This window comes from Cydia splendana, chromosome 1 (assembly GCF_910591565.1).
Source record: "Cydia splendana chromosome 1, ilCydSple1.2, whole genome shotgun sequence".
Taxonomy (NCBI): Eukaryota; Metazoa; Arthropoda; class Insecta; order Lepidoptera; family Tortricidae; genus Cydia; species Cydia splendana.
The window spans coordinates 21,231,147-21,255,342 of record NC_085960.1 but is presented as its reverse complement, the minus strand read 5'-3'; the positions used below and the strand labels follow the sequence as shown (position 1 = coordinate 21,255,342).

At 39.9% G+C, this 24,196-nt stretch overlaps 1 protein-coding gene across 1 annotated transcript in view; it reads left to right on the top strand.

Moving 5' to 3' along the window:
* LOC134791982 (uncharacterized) overlaps positions 1–24,196 on the top strand; it is a 171,587-nt gene that overhangs the window by 125,911 nt on the left and 21,480 nt on the right. Inside the window, exon 5 of the mRNA XM_063763083.1 lies at positions 7,683–7,876. Coding sequence (XP_063619153.1) covers positions 7,683–7,876 — 194 coding nt within the window. The remainder of the gene's footprint in view (positions 1–7,682; positions 7,877–24,196) is intronic.

Sequence of the window (24,196 nt, the reverse complement as noted above, 5' to 3'; positions counted from 1 at the left end):
TTGGCCTCTTTGCGCGTATTATTAATCATTTGATAAGTTACCTACTTTCAAAATGCAAGAATTTTTGAAGTTAAGAATTGTAAGGCAGTACCTACCTATTTAATCACTTAAATGTAAAAACACTAAAAATATCGAATTCATAAATAAATCTACAAAAAGATATAATTTAATCAAGGTCAGATTCACAAGTTCATTTATAATTAAAGCTTTTGAAGATCAATGGCGGAAATAGAAGGGAGGGAACGAATCGGGACTAACGGGTCCGTATTAAACGTACTCTCACATTAATATTTAATCTGAGCTCGGAACTCCCGTATTTTATCGCAGATTTTCCCTTAAATCACAGTATTTATTTTACAATTAGGAATGGTGTAGCTCGGCATGTAGACCCGAATGATTCATTTTAATGATGATAAGGAAAAGACTCCTTGATGTCGGTAGGTATAAGAAAATATTTTCCTTGCGCTGTGCATGTATACGCAATTCCAGTAAATTGGACTATGTTCAAACATAATTTAAGAGGAGTTAACGTGAAAATTGGTAAGTTCCTAAATAAGTACATTATTTGGTAGTTGGTGTAGGTACTGTAGGTACTTAATGTTTAATTCTTCATGCATAAATGTAGTTACGCCTGTACCTATAGGTAAAACATACAGAAATAAATATGAGCTGAGTATTAGTGAAGAATAAAGAATTTACTATCAACTTTATTCCAATAATCTCGCTTTAATTAATTATATGTAATAAATAACAGTTTATGAACATTTTTTATAGGTGTAGGCACCTATAAAAAATGTTCATAAACTTTTGGTCCATTTTCTAAATTTGTAAATATTTTGATAATATTATCTACTCAAAATTAGAGATTTTAATGAAAAGCACCGTGAAAGTTTTATAAAATGGAAACCGGGGCTTAAACCTCCATGCGGATTATCCGTGCCGGATGTTGGCGCGGAAATCCGTTTGAAATGAAGCCTGCGCAAAGATCGTGCGCAACTAATAACTTCGATACGGCAAAACACGGCGCTATTACTCAGCTAAGCCCACATTCCCGACTGCAAGTAATACGATATTCACATACAAAAACCCTAACATATGAACGATCAAATTCGAAGTCGCAGAACGCTGGAGTCTAAACTACAAAATGTGTCTAAATATGATTTAAATAGTCACTGAAAAATTATAATATGCAGAATCTTAAGTATAGAAAGTGCGTCGCAGGTATTACACAAATAAATATGTGTTCCGTAAATAGCACACGTTGGCCAATGCGTAGGTATATTTTTTGTGAAAGCTACATATGAAATCTATGTAGATACCAATAAACCCTAAAAAAAATATAAACATGGAATCATCTTCAAATGTCATTTATTGAAGCACTTTTCCTGGTCCAAAAGCTAGGTTATAAACATAAAAACTTTTATGAAAACACCGACGCGGGAGGGTCGGGACAAAAAGTAATAAACTGTAAAATGTCCACCACAAAGTTGTATAAAATTGCATGTTGTTTTTACACGTGTTTTAAAAGCATTTCACGGTAACAGGTACGCCGGGTAAAGTGAAACAAATTTAATTTGCATAAGTGTTGTATACGTATAGTTTAGGTACAGCATAGAACGTTATGAGCTTTTATTGTTAGCGTAACGGAGCACATATGTTAACCTGTTTTGCACTAAGCTTCCGTGTAGAGGCGATGGAGGTAGGACAAGGACATAAGTACCAAAAATAACGCAAGTCTTAATCACATAGACCCTAGTGTTTAATTAAGATGTAACAGTGAGGAAAATGAGAAACTATAAGGGATAACCTTATAGTTATTAGGAAACAAGAGGTCAATTTAAAGATGAAAAAAACTATATTAATAGATATTCAGGGAAAGAATATTTTGAATATAGGTATACTGTTGACTACTTACTGAAATTAACAAGCACACATATACCTATGTATGCCACAAAACATCGGTATCCGTCACCGCTTTGCTAATCGATCTGAAATTCTGTCAATTCGAGTTATTGTAGAAAATGTGCTGTCTCGAGGTGATGTAATTTCGTTCGGAGCGGGGTGGCGCGCGTCCTTTATGTATGAAATATTATTACTTATTCTGTGACACCGTAAGTTAATCCATTTGAAACGTATCTTAGTAAAGGTCAATCTAGTGTACCTAAACTAGAGTTGTAATAGCGAATCATAAAAATAAAACCCAAGGCAAAGATCTAATGTGAAAATAAAATGAGAACTCGAGCATCAATGGCACCGCTATTCATTCGCGCGAACACAGACCCTTAGAAAAAATAATAAAAAATGAATGCCCCATTTTAACTCAATTTTGTTTGGGAAATTCAATTATTTACGTATTCGTCCGTTATGCCGCGGGGTGCCACCGTTTCGAACAGATGTTATGCTACAATTTCACTAAATTGACGATTGGTTTGAGATTGCCTAGCAGCAGAACAAACATTTGCAATGAACATTGAAAAAGCATTAAATAATAATGCGTATTTAAATACGAAACTTCAATTTGATCTTTAGCACCGATCTATCCCCTTAGACTTTTGATTAGTTTATGAATATAATATGCCAGGAGTTAATTGGTAGTCATTTAACTTCCTATGCCTAAATCAAAATTTAATATCCAAAGCCAATCTTTACAATATTACGGGTATCTAAATGATTTAAAACGTATTTTTCACCACACCAGCTCGGAAGGGCTCTCTATGTATGTACCTACTTCAAAAACTGTTAATAAACTGATAACAGTTGCATTTTATCCACATATGTGGCAAACTGGCAAAGTAATCTGATGGAAATTTTGAGTTGTTTGCTCATGGTGACTAATATACCTAATTGACTTTTAATTGATGATTTTGAATGATAAATATTTAATAACGTCCATTTAAATTAGATTTATAATGGTTTACAGTTAGTATTTTCATCGCGTTATGGTGTGGTGAAAAATTATTTGTTTCACTTGGGAGCAAAGTTTGTTTAAGCCTCGTGCTTTAAAACCTTTCGCTTGCTCGGATATCAATATTAGCACGAGGAGTTAAACAACAACATTGCCGCCTTGTAAAACAAACAACTATTAAGAGATTATAACGATAAACTAGATTTAGCGCAGTTACTGTTCGGTGTACTGATTGTGAACCAAATGAAACCTTCTCAACTCGCGACTACCTATAAAGGGAAGATAACAAGACCGATGACCTCTTCGACCACTGCACTAAATTTCGTGTGCCACCACCACTTCAAACATCATGAGTGGCAAACCGTTGCATATGTTTTGTGATAACAATGGATTGGATAGCAATCACGCCTTGTTGTCCTTACGAATCTTTTACTATCTGGATGTATGACAGTAATTCTATCAATACTATAGAACACCTGCTGTAAACTTTTTGATTCTACTATAAACATAATTATTGTTTGACCGGGTAGAAGTCATTGGGATTTCCCTGTATTATTTACTCCCATACTAACTACATACCTCCCATTTCAACTACTTAGGGGAAGATTCGCGGAATAAAAATATCTTGAAATCTATATATCTGCCAAAATCATCGCCCCTCAAAAAAATTTGCAATGTTGCAGTAGATCTTATAAATAATATACCTATTACTTACCTCTGTGCATAAAAGCCGAGTAATGTTAAGATATTTATTATAATTCTTTGTGTGATACAAATGGATGGCTGGAACGTCACGGTTTCCCCCTTGTTTATGACATGGTGTGATTTGTAGAGCCTGCTTTTTGTTAAAGCCCAGCCTAGCCTGCCGCTCTGAATAATTCCTAAGAAAATCAAAATTCTAGGAAATTTATTTTTATCCAAAGGATTTTTTTTAAGTTAGGGAAATGGTCGTACCTATTATAAGGCACAATTTATTTAATTAAGTGGGTACTTAGCTATTGGGTTTATCCTAAAATATAAGCACTTACAGCTTAAACAGCAAGTAGATCACCACCTGCTCTAGTATTGTGAAACACTGACATATTAATAGGTATGAGTGTATTGTATTCCTCAGACTGATGTAATATTTGTTTTGTGACTCACATTTACGTAGACGAGAAGTCTAGTAGTAGTAGTTTGTATACGAGAGTTTTTTTGCTGTACTGTAAATACGTGCGATCAATGTTTACTTCCCTAATACATATATATGTATAAATATTGTTACAATTATTTTGACGATGAAAATTCAATTATTCCTACATACAACATATGATTAAATATAGGTATCTATTTCGAGATCTACATTTACGGACCCAATTGTCAAGCCGAGTACGCAACGCACACATTAATATAAGTACGTACTTACTTAAAAATTAAAAACTTAATTGGGATTACACAATAGCATTAAGCAAACTAGTTATAAAAATTCACAGATTTCGTGCCTCACACGACTATCGAGCACATTGGAAATTAATCTACGGAATTCGATAAAATATTGTCGCTGAGCGACGAGAAAGTCTGGATAAGGAAAAAGTTACAAAATAAAACTACAACGTTGAATGATAATTATTTTATTCTTAGACTAACACAAGTATCCTAGACATAACGCATGTGAACAAACAAATTGCAAAATTTCCACACGCGTATCCAAGTTTGAATAATTGTCGCCGTGGCGCATAAGTATAGGTACATATTTAATTTTTCGATTAATAAGCAGGATATATTAATGTTCAAAGTACAAGAAAATTATTACACGGCAAATCCGTAGTCAACTCGAGAAGTGGTGATTTTATGTTTCTCCGCATAAGTTTTTATTTTGTCCCTCTCCCTCTCCCTCTCCCTCTCCCTCTCCCTCTCCCTCTCCCTCTCCCTCTCCCTCTCCCTCTCCCTCTCCCTCTCCCTCTCCCTCTCCCTCTCCCTCTCCCTCTCCCTCTCCCTCTCCCTCTCCCTCTCCCTCTCCCTCTCCCTCTCCCTCTCCCTCTCCCTCTCCCTCTCCCTCTCCCTCTCCCTCTCCCTCTCCCTCTCCCTCTCCCTCTCCCTCTCCCTCTCCCTCTCCCTCTCCCTCTCCCTCTCCCTCTCCCTCTCCCTCTCCCTCTCCCTCTCCCTCTCCCTCTCCCTCTCCCTCTCCCTCTCCCTCTCCCTCTCCCTCTCCCTCTCCCTCTCCCTCTCCCTCTCCCTCTCCCTCTCCCTCTCCCTCTCCCTCTCCCTCTCCCTCTCCCTCTCCCTCTCCCTCTCCCTCTCCTCTCCCTCTCCCTCTCCCTCTCCCTCTCCCTCTCCCTCTCCCTCTCCCTCTCCCTCTCCCTCTCCCTCTCCCTCTCCCTCTCCCTCTCCCTCTCCCTCTCCCTCTCCCTCTCCCTCTCCCTCTCCCTCTCCCTCTCCCTCTCCCTCTCCCTCTCCCTCTCCCTCTCCCTCTCCCTCTCCCTCTCCCTCTCCCTCTCCCTCTCCCTCTCCCTCTCCCTCTCCCTCTCCCTCTCCCTCTCCCTCTCCCTCTCCCTCTCCCTCTCCCTCTCCCTCTCCCTCTCCCTCTCCCTCTCCCTCTCCCTCTCCCTCTCCCTCTCCCTCTCCCTCTCCCTCTCCCTCTCCCTCTCCCTCTCCCTCTCCCTCTCCCTCTCCCTCTCCCTCTCCCTCTCCCTCTCCTCTCCCTCTCCCTCTCCCTCTCCCTCTCCCTCTCCCTCTCCATGTCGTTCTGACTTTTTGACTATTTTAAGGTTAGGCTACAGGGCAAACCCTTAACCCGATCGTCTTTGTTTTAGGCTCAAATTGTAGCTGACTAAATTGTCCAGAGCCGTTTTTCTCAAATTTTTGATATCATTCTTCGTTTCCAAATTATCGAGCACCAAAATCAAAAATTCGGAAAAAATTGAATTTTATTTTCACTATTTCGACCATAACTTTTTTTGTTTTTGACTTTCTCGAATAATTATTTTTGCACCTTACAGCTCTCGTGATTATGCGTCTTTTGAGCCTATTTTTTAATATCATATCTTCACAACTTTCCGAGATATAAGGGGATCGCACTTTTTCGTGAAATCGGACCGTATACTGGAGCGAACGAAAAGACATTTCCAATGTCAAAATGACAGTTTTATAACAACTGACTCAAAATTTACCGTTTTGTACTTACCTATGAGCAATTAACATTGAAATTCGTGCGAACATTAAGGAGCCCACTGATTACCAGTCCGTCGGACGATATCGGCCTGTCAGTTGTTCGAAGCTGTCAAATTTTTGTTCTAACTGACAGGCCGATATCGTCCGGCGGCCTGTTGGTCAGTGGTCGGCTTTAAGTTTCTCTCGAATTTTATCGGATAAGAAATCCATTATTCCAACGATTTGGTGCAGCCAGCACACTGCTGCTAATGTCAGTTTGATAAATACCTAGATATTAAGTACCTATTCTACCAATGATCATATTGAATTATGAGTAAATCCGTTGCACTGTGAGATATCCGCTTTAAATATATTAGTTAACTAACAAAATTCGTATCATGTTAGAAACAAACAGAATTTGATAATTGAAGCTGATGTGAATTCCTCATCAACAGCTGTGCAGTCTTTGCCCATCCTTGTCAAATTAAACTTAAATTTACGCCTTGTCTTGTCTCAGGACTATTTGACTAATTGGTTTCTAAACTGTGCCGTCGAGCGAAGTTTTCGAGGTTGGCGAAGTTTTAACCAAACTCGTATTTGTTATTTGTGTCTTACTTCTATTGTCATACCCTTTTGAATATCTAAAGTTAATGATTATATATACGTATTACTTATTTAAATACCTACATACACGTTGTACTTGTACAATCAGAAATCAATAAGAGTGTATCATTTAAAAACACGATGTAATTTTCAGCCACTTTATTTTTAGGTACATAAATTCGAATCGAAACGAACATTCAATATTTTCCGTGGCCTGTATTCGCATTTTTCCATGCACTCGCAATGTTTTAGTTCATGCACTGGAATACCGAATTGCAAAACCAAATATATAGCGTCCCGTCTCTTTCATTATAAACTATGACAATTGTAGAGAGACCGTGACAGAAACATTAAAAGTTAGTTTTTCCATGCAGGAGCTCTGAATTGGAAGCCAATAAATAACTGATTCGGTGTCAATAGATAAACGGAGCGGCAATATAAATCTATCAAACTGTTAGGTGCCTTCGCAGGAATGCGACTTAACATTTATGTAAAACTGGACCAAGACTTAAATAGTTTATGCTAAATAAAAATTTGGGGGTTTTATGCTTTAGTGCAATGTTTATGTTGCTATGTGCCACTTTAAGTTATCTACTTTATCATTATCATTAGGTCTACGTGAATTGATTCAGTACAATATTTAAGTTACTATAGCCAAAAATTAATTTGACTTAATTAAGAGAGCATTCCTACAAATCCAAACCAATTGTCGCTCTTAACATCTTAATTACTAATCCGTTAATCCCTTGCATACGTAACGCGTTTGGTTACCTACACCCACCAAATAAACAAACACTATTATGTAACATGGTATACTAATTAACCGTTCAATTATATCTCGTTATCAGATGATTAAGATAGCGAGGAAGACGATCTTGGGATACTTGGAGTGATACAGCTCCAATTACGAATAGTTGTTACTTACTTAATCTAGAGGTAACAGTTGTACTGGTTCGACATTCGATTTGCGTGCACTTGGTTAATACACTAAGCGCTAAATTAAATAGCTGACATGTTAATCCATAATCCCCGTATTCGACACCAGGAAGCCCTGGAGGTGCTCCGGACGGCGGCGCCGAGGGTCGAGCTGCGAGTCTGCCGGCCTCCCCACGACGTGCTGGAGAGCGTGACCCCGCCCGACCCCCCGACGCCGCCTGCGAGGACCCCTCACCCACCACACTTACCGCTACCGCAGCATCTGCCGTTAGATCCGCTCAACTGTCATCCGATGCACGCAAGGTGAGCTCATTAAAATACATTTATCAATAACTAAATACCTATAAGCTAATAAAAGAGAACGGTTGAATTTATACCATACCTAGATAGATATATATATTAGATACAAACATACCTTCATCTACAATAATCTACATACACGATTACACGTGTCAATTACTTAAGCTGCAATTTGAAATGGCCTACTAAGTATAGTTCGTTTTTTTAACATTAGAAAAAAGGTGAACAATCTTGACGTGTCTTTTTATTGAAAAACACTTTTGAAAAAAAAGGTAGAGCAAATAATTATGTAACAATTAGACATCATATACGATTATTTACATTCTTTTGCTTTCATAAGTACCTACTTAATAGTTATTGATTTTTAAAAATCGTTTTTCAATTATAAGAGATCAAGTTCGCGTAGTATTTTTCTAATGTTACAAAAAAACCGGACAAGTGCGAGTCGGACTTGTCCACCGAGGGTTCCGTACTTTTTATTAGTATTTGTTGTTATAACGGCAACAGAAATACATCATCTGTGAAAATTTCAACTGCCTAGCTATCACGGTTAATGAGATACAGCCTGGTGACAGACGGACGGACGAACGGGCGGACGGACAGCGGACGGACGGACAGCGGAGTCTTAGTAATAGGGTCCCGTTTTTACCCTTTGGGTAGGTACGGAACCCTAAAAACGAACTACCTTAACCAATCACGCCGACAAAAAGGGGAAATAAAATTAAAAAAAAAATTGGGTTCAACCCTATGGTGTGGGGTGTCGTGGATAGGTGTTTCAAAATGAATAAGGGTTTTCATGAACCATGAGACTTCGATCTTGTCAATTATATTACACAACATACCTACTCGTAAATTGTAAATTCGATAAATTCCCAAGTGACACGACACCCGCCCGCGACATGGGTGTTGGTTTATGAAGACGAATCGATTGACGCGTCATTTGTCAAACTTTGACACATGCTATGGGAAATAAATATACGTACATAGGAATAATATGTAGTACATATACAGCCTGTGGCCTGTAATGCGAGCAAAAAATTAAACTGTAGGCTGTACTCCTCATACTGACCAACATTTGTTCAGCAACATTTAAAAATAACTTGTGGTTTGATTTTTATTACTTTAAAGTTTATTCTAAGACGCAATGTATTGCGAATTTTGTTATGTTTAAGGCATGACAATTTGACAAGCAACGTCAATCACAATGATATGGCGTGGCGATGGCGTCCATTCAAGATAATATTTATTTAGTATGAAAAATAGGGACTCTAAATACTTCATAATTTTTAAAAGTTGTTGACCAAAAGTGACACTGTTTGTGGAGTACAATCTATGTTTTAATTATTTGCTCGTGTTACAAGCCACACCCGGTATAATTAATATCCCTTTCCAAACGCAGCTTGCTGAGCACTGAGTGGACGGCCGTGCGTGCCCGGGATCACGGCTATCCTTGTTGTTGAATTATTATTTTTAGTTATTTTAACCATAAAAAAGTAGGTTTAATCGATGAGGCCGGTCAAAAATAATATCACCCATTTTTAGAAGCAATTTTCATATTAATAGCCCGGGCAAAAATGGTTACAAAATTTTCTTTGAGCTAAAGTTGTTTAATTAGGTTTCGAATCGCTGAAGCTACTAGACTAGATAAGACAAAGACCTCAAGATTGTTATTTATATATCTCAACTTCTCAACAATTCACCTGTCGCGAGTTGCGCGTGTAACCTTCAAACCCTTCTATTTCTGAGACTGCACATCTTACAAGCTTAAAAAATGTCCAAACCACCAGCTATGCTGTTATACTAGAGTCAATGGATCCAAACACTGAAGGAGACGATATCATCAATGAAATAAAACAAAAAGTCAACATCGCGGAAATAGGCATTGGAGTGCAAGGAATTCGAGCGACTAAGAAAAAGAAGGTGGTCATCTTATGTGACTCAGAACAAGACCAACAAAAGCTAAGCTCTATTATTAGACAAAAAACAAATGGAATAACTGTAGACGCGCCTCAAATTAAGAACCCCACAATAAAAATTATTGGGGTTATCCCAGAATACGCCAGTGAAAAGATTGTTGATGCTCTAAACAAACAGAATCACAGAATCCTGGGGACCATCAAAAAAGAAGACATTCACATCAAATATATACGCAGTGTTAGAGGAAGAAATGCTGCAATCAAAAATGTCATTGTTGAAACAAGTCCACAAGTCTGGGCGGCTATGCAAAATCAAAAAGTGCGGATCGGATATCAATCGGTACGAGCTGTTGATCAATCACCGGTTCTGTCTGGGCTATGGACATCGCGCAACTGAATGCAGCTCAGAAATGCGATGCGGCTTTTGTGCAGAGAGACATGATACAAGAAGCTGCCCAAGAAACACAGCCACACCATGCTGCACCAACTGTAAAGAAAATGGAAACCAACATGATCACCCAGCCTATAGCCAGACTTGCCCGGAATGGCAAAAATGGGACCGAATAGCACGAGCGGCAATACGATATTGTTAAGGGCCCCCCACAAGGTACAAAACAAAGAAAATCCGCTCTCACAGTATTACAGTGTAATCTTGGACGTGGCTATGCAGCAACCAAAGAAATGAAACATAATGTCGCTGAAAAAGAACATGATATAATCATGATATCAGAACCATATGTGACGTCCCACGGTCAAAGGTACCTTATGGCGGGTATGGAGTTATGCATACCCCAGTAATCTACAATAAATAAGCTATCGATAACACAAAAGATCAACCTTCTAGGTTGCGTAGTTACAGAGATATGATTTTTTGAAAATAATGTTGTGAAATTAGCAACTTTACAATAGAGAAGTTTTAAGTTTAGCCGCCTAAAAAACTATGTTCCTGAAGTAAGTTACATAGTTGACTACAAATAATAATACCTTATATATGTGAGATTAAAAAAATATTGCGACTTGTTCTGTAATGCCAATAGAAACTTTTGATATCGACTGATTTATGTGTATACTAGCCAATCTCTTGAAAATAAAGTTTTATTTCATTTTCACGATTGATTGCAATGAGCTCTCAAGATTTAAATTCTATCTATTATAAAACGACACTGACAGACAGTTTAAGCAAAAAACAATACCGATTTAGAGGTGAAAATGTATTTTCTGACTTTTTCATATAAAATCACAAAATTGAATATTTTTACTTTTAATGTGACACACAATCAATTTTTCTGAGCACATATGAAAGAAATTCTGTCATTCAAATGAAATAAATCCTAAAACCCCAACTAAATACTATATTTAACCCCTTATGCCACTTTAAACTTACATAACAATAACAGTATTTGCTCCATACATTTACGAAAAGGTACCTTATGGAAATAAATCTAATAATACATCACTACAAAATATCAATCATATTACAGTTTATCTTTTATGAATAGAAAATATTAATTTACATTAAACTGCCCCAAATCTAATTAGTTCTTCGTCATAATAATCTTAAAAAAGACCAATAATTTGTATGTAATGAAAAGGTACCTTGTGATTAAGTTACATGATGAGGCATGATGATGATGGAACAGTTAGGATAAACTAATAATATTTTGGGGTTAAGATGGTATAAATCGTCTATTTCTTATCAATAATATATTTCGGTTGCTATTGAAGATAAGCGGCATTGAGGTTCAATGACCTCAGATATTCCATAAGGTAATGCGTCGGGTATTGGCATTTTTCAGCAAACCAATGGCTGATTTACTGCATGCGACCAAACCAAATGAAGATTATTCTAGTTAAGAAAGACTTGACGAGAGTAACTTTGGTATAATAGCAGGCTACTTGGATTTGTGATGTCGGTCTATGTACGGTTATAATATTTGCGAGGCGCCCCAACCAGAACTGAAATTATCAAATTAGTTTTGCAGAATGCTAATACAGTTCTCTACCAAACTTCTTTTCCCGTATTGACTAGTTTTTTTGGGAATTTTCAATCTTTTTTCCATAAGGTACCTTTTCTACTAAACTCTGAGACGACATTACTAGGCTTATAACTAACTTATAACAAAAATAAAAACAGGTAAATAAACGTTACGCATTAAGGTTTCAGATCACACAATAAAAAAAAATTGAGCATTTTTTCACCTCTTTACAAAACATTTCATATATCCGAAACTAGAAACCCTCATAAGGTACCTTTTCCCGTGGAACGTCACATATGTTGGCAAAAATAATAAATTAAGCTCCATTAATGGATATGACTTATACCAAAAATCAGACGCCACCAACAGAACCAAAGCATGCATTGCAATAAATAAAAAATTGGGCACTTACCTTGGACTCACGCAACATATAACAACCAATTTCTCAACAGTGCAGTTATCACTTGAAAATAATAAAATCATGCTTACCTCTATCTATGTAGAACCTGGCGAAGATCCTTCACGTACTCTACCCCACCTGGAACAGTTCCTACAAAATAACAAAAGACAAAAACACGTCATATGTGGTGATTTTAACGCATGGCATACAACCTGGGGCTCCACAAGGAATAATGAAAGAGGTGAAGAAGTGTATGATATTGCCATTGCAAATGATTTAGTGACTTGCAACCAAGGAAATGAACCAACATTTGAAACGATCGCACAAGGACAAACAAGAACCTCTATAATTGACCTTACCCTGACAACACTAAACACATCGAGAAACATTATAGACTGGAAGGTAAACCAGAACGTCATACCATCTTCAGATCATCACGCTATAGAATTTAAAATCAATCTCAATCAGGAAAGACTAAAAAAGAAGATCTCAACAACAACTTTTATATATAATACTGACCGTACCAACTGGGAAAACTTTGACACAAAACTAAAAGAAGACTTTGAACAAATGTCATTAGACACAGTCAACATTGACTCATTGTGCGCAGATCAAATCGACACGTACATAACTAACATAACACAAACAATAAACAAGAGTTGTGATGCCATTTTCCGACGCAAAACACCCTACCAGAAAATTCCATGGTGGACTGAAGAACTTACTGAATTAAAAAAGAAAGTTATCCACTTACACCACCGACTTCAAGATCTGAAACGCGGAAAGAAAGACCTCACTAACATAATTATAGAAATAAATAAGGCCAGAGATGAATACAGCAGAAAAATCCGGACCACATCTACTGATAACTTCAAAAATTTCTGCAATAAGCAAGATAGAGAAAACGTATGGTCTGTCACAAACAGATTGCTAAAAAGTACACCTCAGCCACAGCCACCGGCAACTTTGAAAATAGACGAAAACAACTACACAAAGTCTACGGATGACACAGCTGAAAAACTTATGTTCAAATTCTTCCCCGAAGATAACCCAACCGATGACTCTCCGTACCACCAACAAATAAGAAACGATAATGACAACACACAAAATACAATGAACTCTAATACGCAAAATAATGAACCTGCATTCACGACCGAAGAAATCAAAGAAGCCATATATAATATGAATCCTAAGAAGGCTCCAGGCGTAGACCACTTAACCTCAGATATATGTAGACATTTCATCGACTCGTACCCGGCACTTATCACAAAATTATATAATAGATGTTTGTTACTAGGATACTTTCCAAAGTCATGGAAATCCGCGTACATAAAAACTATACCGAAACCAAGCAAGTCAGGTTATGGCGAGCTCGCCTCATATAGACCTATAGGATTAATAATTATTTTAGGGAAAGTTCTAGAAAAGCTTATTGCGAGGAGATTAACGTACTACATGCATACAAGATACGCCTGCAACTCCAAGCAATTTGGTTTTAAAGAACAGCAAACAACAACAGATGCACTAATTACCGCTATTGATACCATGAAGGAAATAAAACTTAACAAAAAATTAATTATAGTAATATCCTTAGATATACAAGGAGCTTTCGACCACGCATGGTGGCCAGCCTTGATTAACCGGCTTAGTAACATAAACTGCCCGAATAATATATTAAATCTCATACGTAGCTACTTCACAGAACGAACAATCACTTTAAACTATTCCGACGCCACCGTAACAAAAACGCAAACCAGAGGATGTGTCCAAGGATCTGTCCTTGGACCTATCTTCTGGAACACTATAACCGACACCTTGCTGGAACAAATATCACGAACCAACACCCACATACAAGCGTATGCGGACGACATTCTATTAATTTGTCACGGAAAAGATTTAATTGAACTGGAGTTAAACACAAATAGCATCCTAGAGATGGTATATACGTGGGGGGAAAACAATAAGTTAAAATTCGGACCTGCGAAAACACAAATGATCTCACCAACGCCGAAAGCCAAAAACGCCAAAATATTTTTTAACAATATCCAAATCCCATTTAATAAACATTTCAAACTACTCGGAGTAATTATAGACCAGCGTTTAACATTTATTCAACATGTAGAATACATAATTAATAAGGCACAAAATATTTACAAAAAAATGTGTATGTATGTAAGACCTACATGGGGGGTCCATTCTGAAAATGTTAGCATAATCTACCGACAAGTCATTGAACCCACAATAACATACGCGGCTGAGGTATGGCATCACGCTATTAAATATAAAAAAGTGAACAAAGCACTTCTAAGCCTGCAACGCGGGTTCGCTATCAAAATTATACATGGCTTTCGAACTCTCCCAACCATACAATCGATAGCACTAGCTGGACTCACGCCCCTTCCGCTGAAAGTGCAAGAAATTGCTTCCATCGAAACTGTTAAACGAACCAGACTGACAGAATACCTACCAGACGACATAACATATGACAAAAGAGTACCAGTGACTGGCTTATTACACCCTGCAGACAGAATTACTATAAATATAACCGACATACTTACTGAAAACGACTTAGAACCTTATTATACGTCAGATATACACAGAATCTACACTGATGGAAGCAAGCACGATGCAGGAGTAGGAGCGGCATTCGTTATACACTACCCTGATGGAAGTGACAGAACTAAAAAAATTAAGCTACATAAGAGCTGTACAGTTTTTCAGGCTGAATGTGTGGCTATAGAAGGAGCGTGTCATGAATGCATCATACTGGGCCTTGAAAAAATCACAATTTTCTCGGACTCGAAGTCTGCGCTGCAAGAAGTTGCAAATCGCAGCAGCACAAACAGAACAATAAACAGTATCCATAAATTAATCCGCTTAATCCAACAAGCAGGAGAAATCCATTTTTGTTGGATTAAAGCCCACGCCGGCCTTCACGGCAATGAGGCAGCAGACACAGCCGCCAAACACGCGGCATCATTACACAGAAGTCCTGATTTCTGCAGATTTCCCCTATCCTTTCATAAAAAGAACCTACATAAAACAATAGTAGGAAAACATGAACAAATGTACACAAACAGTACAACAGGAACCCACACAAAGCAACATCTGCCTACACTTACACATGTAACAACACTTCGCAAGCATATGTCACTCACCTTCGAACTCACTCAAATACTTACCGGTCATGGATATCACAAAGCCTATCTAGCACGCTTCCACATCACCGACACTGATACCTGCCCATGCGATGACACAACTCCACAAACTATCGACCATCTCCTCAAACACTGTCCCAAATATTCATACTTCCGCTGTGACCACGAGTTTCTCTGTGAAGTACATCAAATAGACCCATATGATATATGAAAAATAATAGAAAAAGAAATAACAAAAACATCGTTCGAAAAATTCATAAGTAAAATAATAAACACACTTAAAAAATTTAATAACACATAAACATGCTATATACTATAATATGTTATATACGTAAATAAAGTGCCTAATATATATGCATATATAATTATATTTATAATATTTTATATATCTAAATAAACTGCATAATAATACATTCATAAAAACTAATGAAACGAAGTAATAATAGTTATAGGCCGCCCGTATTGAAAGCGAGGACCTACAACTATAAAAATAGTAAAAAAAAAAAAAAAAAAAACCCTTCAAAAAAAAAAAAAAACCTTCAAACCCTTTTCAAGCCGACACTAACACCACACTAACACTAACTAGGTAGGTACGTGTGTTTCCCATCCCAACATGCTCGACTACTACAAACGCCCACCGAAATTATGCCACTCTTATCTTATCTCAAATATATTTCCTCCTCCTCCTCCTTGCTGCTGTAACGATGAGCAAGAGAGAGACTTTATTTACTATATATTTCCTATTCATGACTATACCTAGAACTTTTTCTAGTAAAAACGAGGGATTGGCAAAATTAAATATCGACGTAACTGTGATCGATAGCTCAACTGTACAGAAAATACTACACGCCTATTTTATTTAATGAGATTATAATCCATTTTTTATTAATAAAGTTATTTTTTTATAAGTACATTATTTTCCGTTTTCCATTGAGATACTATTTATTGAGGAAATATATAAGTATGTCGATTCGCATTCGTGTAACGTTTCGGTGAGTTCCTTTTATGTATTTATCTTTGACTTGCTTTTCTTGTCAATACCATCATCAATTACTTACCGTAACTGCGGGCTACATTAGCCCTAGGGATAACTTTAGCCCAAATCAAAAAAATGTTTCTACTTGCCACCATGTCATAGTCTATCGGTCAATAGTAGGAGTTGTAGCCGTAAATCATAGCTGGCAATGTAAGCGCCCGATTGAGCACTGTTTGGTTGGTCTTGCAATCATGTTCATTCATACCTGTCAGTCATACTCGAAATGCGGACACGTGAGTTTGGGCAAAAATACCTCTGCAAACTTTCTGTTAGAACTTTGTTTTTTGTTTTACTTACGTACACGGTATAATATATAATTTTTGAAGTCATTTATGTATTTAGTAATATAACCATGTTAAGAAAATAAAGATTTATTAAAAAATAAAGAGTAGTGATATTTGTCAAAATTAAAGGTGTAACGCGAATTTTCCCCAAAACATCAACAAGCTATGTTTAGTTCACATGGAGCCTACTAGATGGCGCTAGTAGTCCTCGATTTCGATGTAAACATTAGCGATATTTTATCTTTCCCGTAGTGTTAAAGATCCAAAACCTTGCGTAACTTGTGTTATGTGTTGCCTAGATTTTTATGTAAACATAACGAATGTGCAAACTAAGATTAATGTAAATTTGATAGCTTCCAGATCCTAGGCAACTTTTAGTTCCTTACGCCTCACTAGATGGCTCTACTAGTACCCAATGTTTTGTTCTTAAACCCAATGTTCCTGGAGACTTAAAATTATGATTTCAAGCATTTCATAACACTTGTATTTTTACTAAAACATAGCAAATGTATAGATTTAGATTAACGTAATCCTGAACACTCATACATGTATAGTTCTTCTATATGCATAAAGATGGTGTTAGTAGGCCTATCATAACTCGTTTCTGAAACCTGTAAAAAATACAGAACATCATGTAACATGTTCCTAAAAATATACCGAACGTATCTAAATAGTTTAACGTACATAAAAACAACGCGCATGTTCGTACAATTTAACTGTTTACCAACTTGTCACTAGATGTCACTGTACAGCGCGCATACTAACCCTACATGGCGGTGTTAAGATTTTTCCTAGAATAAGGACCCGATGCACCGAATATTGTTAATGTGAAGAATTAGTTAGGAGTCGCTAGGCGAACGGACTGCGTACCCTTTGGGACCCTTCCGGCCCTACTTGACTAGTTAGTTTAAAATCCTCAGTATAATTCACCTTTGCGTTCGACTGCTGTCCTTTAGGACGCCGTTCGGCCTTAGGCAGTTAGTTTAGTAGTTGTGTTAGTCCAAGTATAATTGTGATTAGAATAGCGCCGACTGGAATACACTTATAATACCTTCGTAGTCAAGCCTTTAATTTCGCCTTCATCCCGCACGCCCCACCTCCAAGAAAACTATTCTACATCTGGCGCACAACGTGAGGGCCGTGCCGTGACGTCGCAAGGTATATGCCTGTCGAGACGCGAAGAGCGAAAATATTGCGGCAAAACGTAGAGATGGCGGTCAATATGACAGTGAGCCAGTTCCAGCAGCTATTGGGAGCAATTACCAGCGCTGCACGACCTGCTCCGTCTCCGGCGAAACATAGCTCCTTTGCTAAGGCCACCTTCTCCTACGACGGTACAAGGGATCCAGCCTGCGTGCGAACGTTCCTGACGGCGGCTACGTGCTTCAAAAACGTCGGGAACATAAGCGACAGCGACGCGCTACGTAGCCTACCTCTCATCCTCAAGGACACCGCAGCCGTTTGGTGGAACGGCATAAAGGATTCTGTAAAAACCTGGGCGGACTTCGACAGCAGATTGCGTAGAGCATTTGCACCCAAAAAACCGGCGCATATGCTGTACAAAGAAATCGTCATGACTGATCAAGGTCCTCGTGAGCTGACAGAGACCTTTGTAGCCAAGAAACGAGACCTGCTTGCTCAGCTACCAGAGCCACTCACAGAAACTCAGCAAATCGACATAGTATACGGGAACCTACACAGACGTATAAAAGAGAAGGTTCCAAGGGAAACTGTCTTGAGTTTTGACTCTCTCCTGGAAGCAGCACAGTCTGCAGAATTGTTACTGAACGACGAGCCACCGCTACCAGTAAAGAAGGAGCGGATCCGTTGTAACTATTGTCGGATTACGGGCCACACAGAAGATGTTTGCCGGAAGAAGGCGAGGGAAGCAGCAGCACGTGAGGCAAACCGAGATACCACAAAAGCCAAATCTTCAGCTGCTGTCACAACCGCAACGGCCACACAAGCGCCATCTCCATCTCAACCACTTTTTGCTTGCTACGGTTGCGGAACGCCTGGAGTGGTGCGAAGCAAATGCCCGAAGTGTGCCGAGACCAAGAAAATAGCCAAGACGGAACGCCTCGATTTCTGCGCCACTGGCATAGTGGAAGATGATTCGATGGATATACGCAAGAGGCCTATGATTGGCATTGGCATTGATACCATCACGGGGACAGCCTTCATTGACACGGGTGCCAAAAGCAATGTAGCCTCTTATCAACTATACACTTGCTTGAAAATGCGTGGCTACCGCATCAGTGCTGAACCCGCACGAGTGACACTGGCTGATGGCGACGAAAAGCTACAAGATTTTTTAAAATTTAAATGCGTAGTCAAAGTGTGTGACCGTGCCGTCCCTACGAAATTCATTGTGTTCCCGGGCAAACGGGACACACGAACACTCCTGGGGATACCCTTTCTGCAGGATGCCGGCATGGTGGTCAATGTGCCACAGATGACGTGGCACTTCGTCGACAACCCCACAGGCATTTACGAGTTGGGAGAGGAGGATGACGAGGGTGCTTCATCAACCTACTGGTTAGATCCTGCTATAGGTATAGGATATGGCCATGGCATAGCAGCATCGGCGGTGTCAGAGAGCGCCCCTGCGAAACGCACGGCTTCAACACGCTGCCCAAGAAGGTCTTTTCTGCAACGTGCCCTGCCATTCGACGCTGAACTACCTTCCGAGAACGCTGCCGTCCCCTATCATTTGATTCCTGTCACAATTGCTGATTTGCCGGAAGTACCCGCTCCCAAAAGGACGAAACCCTTAGACTTCCTAGAGGCCCCCCTATTCGACGGGTACTCTCCGAGGTTTGTAGACTGCCTGTACGACGACGCTGAGAAGACTCTTGAAAAATCGGAAGTCGAGCTGTCACCAAATTCGCTTGCTCTATTCCCAGAACCTAGCAGAACTGCCATAAATTCGCTTGAAGTAAAGGTTGCACAATCTACCTTGCTCAATGACAGCCAGAAAGCCCAGCTGGAGGTACTACTGCGCGACAACGAACAAGTGTTCCAATTTAGCAAGGAACCAACCACGATGGCAGAACACGCTATAGAAACTGTGGACCATGGACCAATCTCTATTCCGCCATATCGATTGTCACCACCACGTCAGAAAATACTGAAGGAAGAAATACAGAAGATGTTGGAGGAGAAGGTTATAGAGCCGTGTCATTCCGCATGGGCAGCTCCCGTCGTCATGGTACCCAAGAAGGATGGTAGTACTCGGGTGTGCGTTGACTATCGACGCCTGAACGCCATCACGGTCCCGGACACTTATCCGATCCCTAGGATCGATGATCTGCTGCACGCAGCCAAGCCCACCGCCTACATGACCACACTTGACCTTCGAGCAGGATACTGGCAGGTGAAAGTCAGGAATGAAGACCAGGATAAGACGGCTTTTATCACTCCATTTGGAATTTACCGCTTCAAAAGGATGCCCTTCGGCCTTCGTAACGCCCCTGCGACGTTCCAACGCCTTATTGATCGAGTGCGAGTAAGCCTGCAGACAATTAAAATGTTGGCCTACCTAGATGACCTGATCATCTTTTCAGAGACTTTCGAAAATCACCTGACGGATTTAGACCAGGTGTTTAAGAGATTGAAAGAAATCAACCTAGCCGTGAATCTGGACAAATGTAGTTTCTGTTGTGCAACTGTGAAATATTTGGGACACTACATAACCCCCCAAGGTCTACAGGTTGATCCTCAGAAAGTGGCTGCCATAACACAGATGCCTGCGCCTGGGAACCTACAGCAATTGCTATCGTTTTTGCAAACATGTTCCTGGTATAGACGTTTTATCCCAAACTTTGCGAAGATAGGTGAACCGCTAACACGTCTGACCAAAAAGGACCAGCCCTGGCAATGGAATGCCGAGCAAGAAGAAGCCTTCCGCACGCTGAAGACTTGCCTCACAACTGCACCGGTTCTAAGACAAGCAGACGAGACAAAACCCTATATAATCAAGGCTGACGCCAGTAGTTACGCGCTCGGGGCAGTCTTGGTCCAGGGGGAGGGACAAGACGAGCACCCCGTCGAGTACGCCAGCCGCCTCTTGATTCCAGCGGAGAAGAACTACACAACCACAGAGAGAGAGGCACTTGCAGTGGTTTGGGCGATCCGCAAATTCCGAGGTTACATCGAGGGTCTCCCGGTGACTGTCTACACGGATCATCAAGCCCTCAGATGGCTAATGACGCTGAAGTCCCCAACAGGCCGCCTAGCGAGGTGGGCCTTACAAATACAAGCGTACGATGTCACGATCAAGTACCTGCCCGGCAAAACAAACGTGACAGCTGACACTTTATCCCGACCTTTCTGTCATCCGGAAAGCACAGAGAAATGTGAGATATGTACTGTCACGGTCACCGACGCTGTCACACGTAGCCCCGCTGAGATACGCTATGAGCAGATGAAGGACGAGCTCATAGCAAAAATCGTGCACGCTTTGGAAAGCACCGATAGCGAAAATGCTGCTTATTGGAGCAACAAAGGGTACCTCTTAAACAATGGCTTATTGTATAGGTATAACCCCAGCGAAGAATGCGAAGATGCACAGCTAGTGGTACCCCAACATGAATGGGCAAACGTCCTGGCAACATATCACGATCATCCTCTTGCTGGCCACTACGGCATAGAAAAGACGTACCAGAGAATTGCCCGTAGGTATTACTGGAAGGGTATGCGGAAATACATAGAATCCTATGTCAAAAACTGCTTGCCTTGTCAGAGATACAAGCCCACAAACTTGAAGCCTGCTGGACTGCTCCAAACAACTCCCTTGAACCAGCGTTTCGAGGTGATAGCTTTCGACTTGTTTGGACCCCTGCCCGCGACGAAGAAAGGAAACACATGGATCTTCATTGTGGAAGATGTAGCCACCGGCTGGGTGGAGTTGTTCCAGATGCAAACAGCGAACGCTGAAAACTGCGCCTCATTGTTAGTGAATGAGATATTCCTCCGCTACGGGTTGCCACGAAGGCTTATCAGCGACAATGGACCGCAATTCGTCAGTGCAACCATGCAGCAAGTAACTTACTGCTTAGGAGTTAAGCACCAGTTTACCCCCGTCTACCATCCAGCAGCTAATCCGGTGGAACGAAAAAACCGAGATCTGAAGGTACAATTGGCCATATTAGTCCAGGAAGACCACACTAACTGGGATGAGAAGCTATCCGCTATAAGATTTGCCATGAATACTGCACCTAGTCTGGTTACGGGATACACCCCAGCGTATTTAACGTTCGCTCGGGAACTTAAAACTCCTGACGACAACGAGAAAGATCTGCGTGAAGTTATTATATCCGAGAACTTCGTACCAGAGATTACCCCAAAACTGCTACTGCTAGCGGACACGCTAAAGAAAGCAAGAGAAACCCGTGAACAAAAAGAGGAGCAAAGGAAAGAAACCGCTGACAAGGATCGAAGAGAGACCCCTGTCTATAGGAATAACGATCTCGTGTTAGTGACCACACACACCCTAAGCAATGCCGCTAAAGGAGTTAGCGCGAAGTTCGCTCCACGGCGAGACGGGCCCTACCTCATAAAGGAACGGATTGGGACTTCCACTTACATCCTCGCCTCACCCAGTAACCCTACCGAAGCAGTAGGTCTGTACCACGCGAAGGATCTGAGCCCATACCGAAGTAGCGACGACGCAAACTTGCCTATGCCCGTGCAACCTTTGCGGAAGAGGGGGAGACCCAAGAAAGCCTCCCCTATTCCCAACACAGAGACCGTAACGAACACGAGGCGCCGTGGACGACCCCGAAAATAAACGCGACGCACCTCTCCTGTCACCGCGCCGGGTCGTCTGCAGTTCCAGAGGGGGAGACTGTAACGCGAATTTTCCCCAAAACATCAACAAGCTATGTTTAGTTCACATGGAGCCTACTAGATGGCGCTAGTAGTCCTCGATTTCGATGTAAACATTAGCGATATTTTATCTTTCCCGTAGTGTTAAAAATCCAAAACCTTGCGTAACTTGTGTTATGTGTTGCCTAGATTTTTATGTAAACATAACGAATGTGCAAACTAAGATTAATGTAAATTTGATAGCTTCCAGATCCTAGGCAACTTTTAGTTCCTTACGCCTCACTAGATGGCTCTACTAGTACCCAATGTTTTGTTCTTAAACCCAATGTTCCTGGAGACTTAAAATTATGATTTCAAGCATTTCATAACACTTGTATTTTTACTAAAACATAGCAAATGTATAGATTTAGATTAACGTAATCCTGAACACTCATACATGTATAGTTCTTCTATATGCATAAAGATGGTGTTAGTAGGCCTATCATAACTCGTTTCTGAAACCTGTAAAAAATACAGAACATCATGTAACATGTTCCTAAAAATATACCGAACGTATCTAAATAGTTTAACGTACATAAAAACAACGCGCATGTTCGTACAATTTAACTGTTTACCAACTTGTCACTAGATGTCACTGTACAGCGCGCATACTAACCCTACATGGCGGTGTTAAGATTTTTCCTAGAATAAGGACCCGATGCACCGAATATTGTTAATGTGAAGAATTAGTTAGGAGTCGCTAGGCGAACGGACTGCGTACCCTTTGGGACCCTTCCGGCCCTACTTGACTAGTTAGTTTAAAATCCTCAGTATAATTCACCTTTGCGTTCGACTGCTGTCCTTTAGGACGCCGTTCGGCCTTAGGCAGTTAGTTTAGTAGTTGTGTTAGTCCAAGTATAATTGTGATTAGAATAGCGCCGACTGGAATACACTTATAATACCTTCGTAGTCAAGCCTTTAATTTCGCCTTCATCCCGCACGCCCCACCTCCAAGAAAACTATTCTACAAAGGGAGGTATACTTTATCCCGCTTTACGGGCTACATTGGCCCTGAGCCAAGACTGGAATATATCCTCCACACAAAAAAGAACCGCTGGATAGATTACCAAACCAGGACCGAGTCATCAACAATGATCTTATATCTGAGATTTCTATTCAAAAACTGCACCATTCTCGATGTGGCACAAGCATAGAAACAAGAATAAACGTTAAGAAGAAATAATAAATGTGGCTGCCGGGGTCTCCATTAGTACTTCATCACGGACAGACGCAACATCATCAGGTTTGCAGAAAATAAAGCCCATAAGAGTAAAAGCAGTCTCAAAAAGTTGAAATAAAGGCTGTTTTTTAAATGAGGCTGAATTACGTATAAGCGAAATTTATATGATTACGTTGATCTCCTATCAAGGTCAAGTCTGACAGAAAAAAAAACTAAACCATCTAAGTTAAGTAAGAAATGTTACTTAGAAGTAGCTTGATTATTGCCATGCACATTTTCTTTGCTTAAAGAAAGTGATTATTTTAGCTTAAAAAAGGTGTTTATCTCAATGCACAATTTTTTTTTTGTAGATTTATTTGTCTAAATTTATAAGTCGAAATTTTGTTAATTTTTTCAAAAAATTCTCTTATTAGTAAGGTAAATGTACGCTCCACCGAACGCTTAAGACCAGAAAGCACGTTTCTTTTTTTAATTAGCTCTGGTATTTTCATACGCATATGTTCAC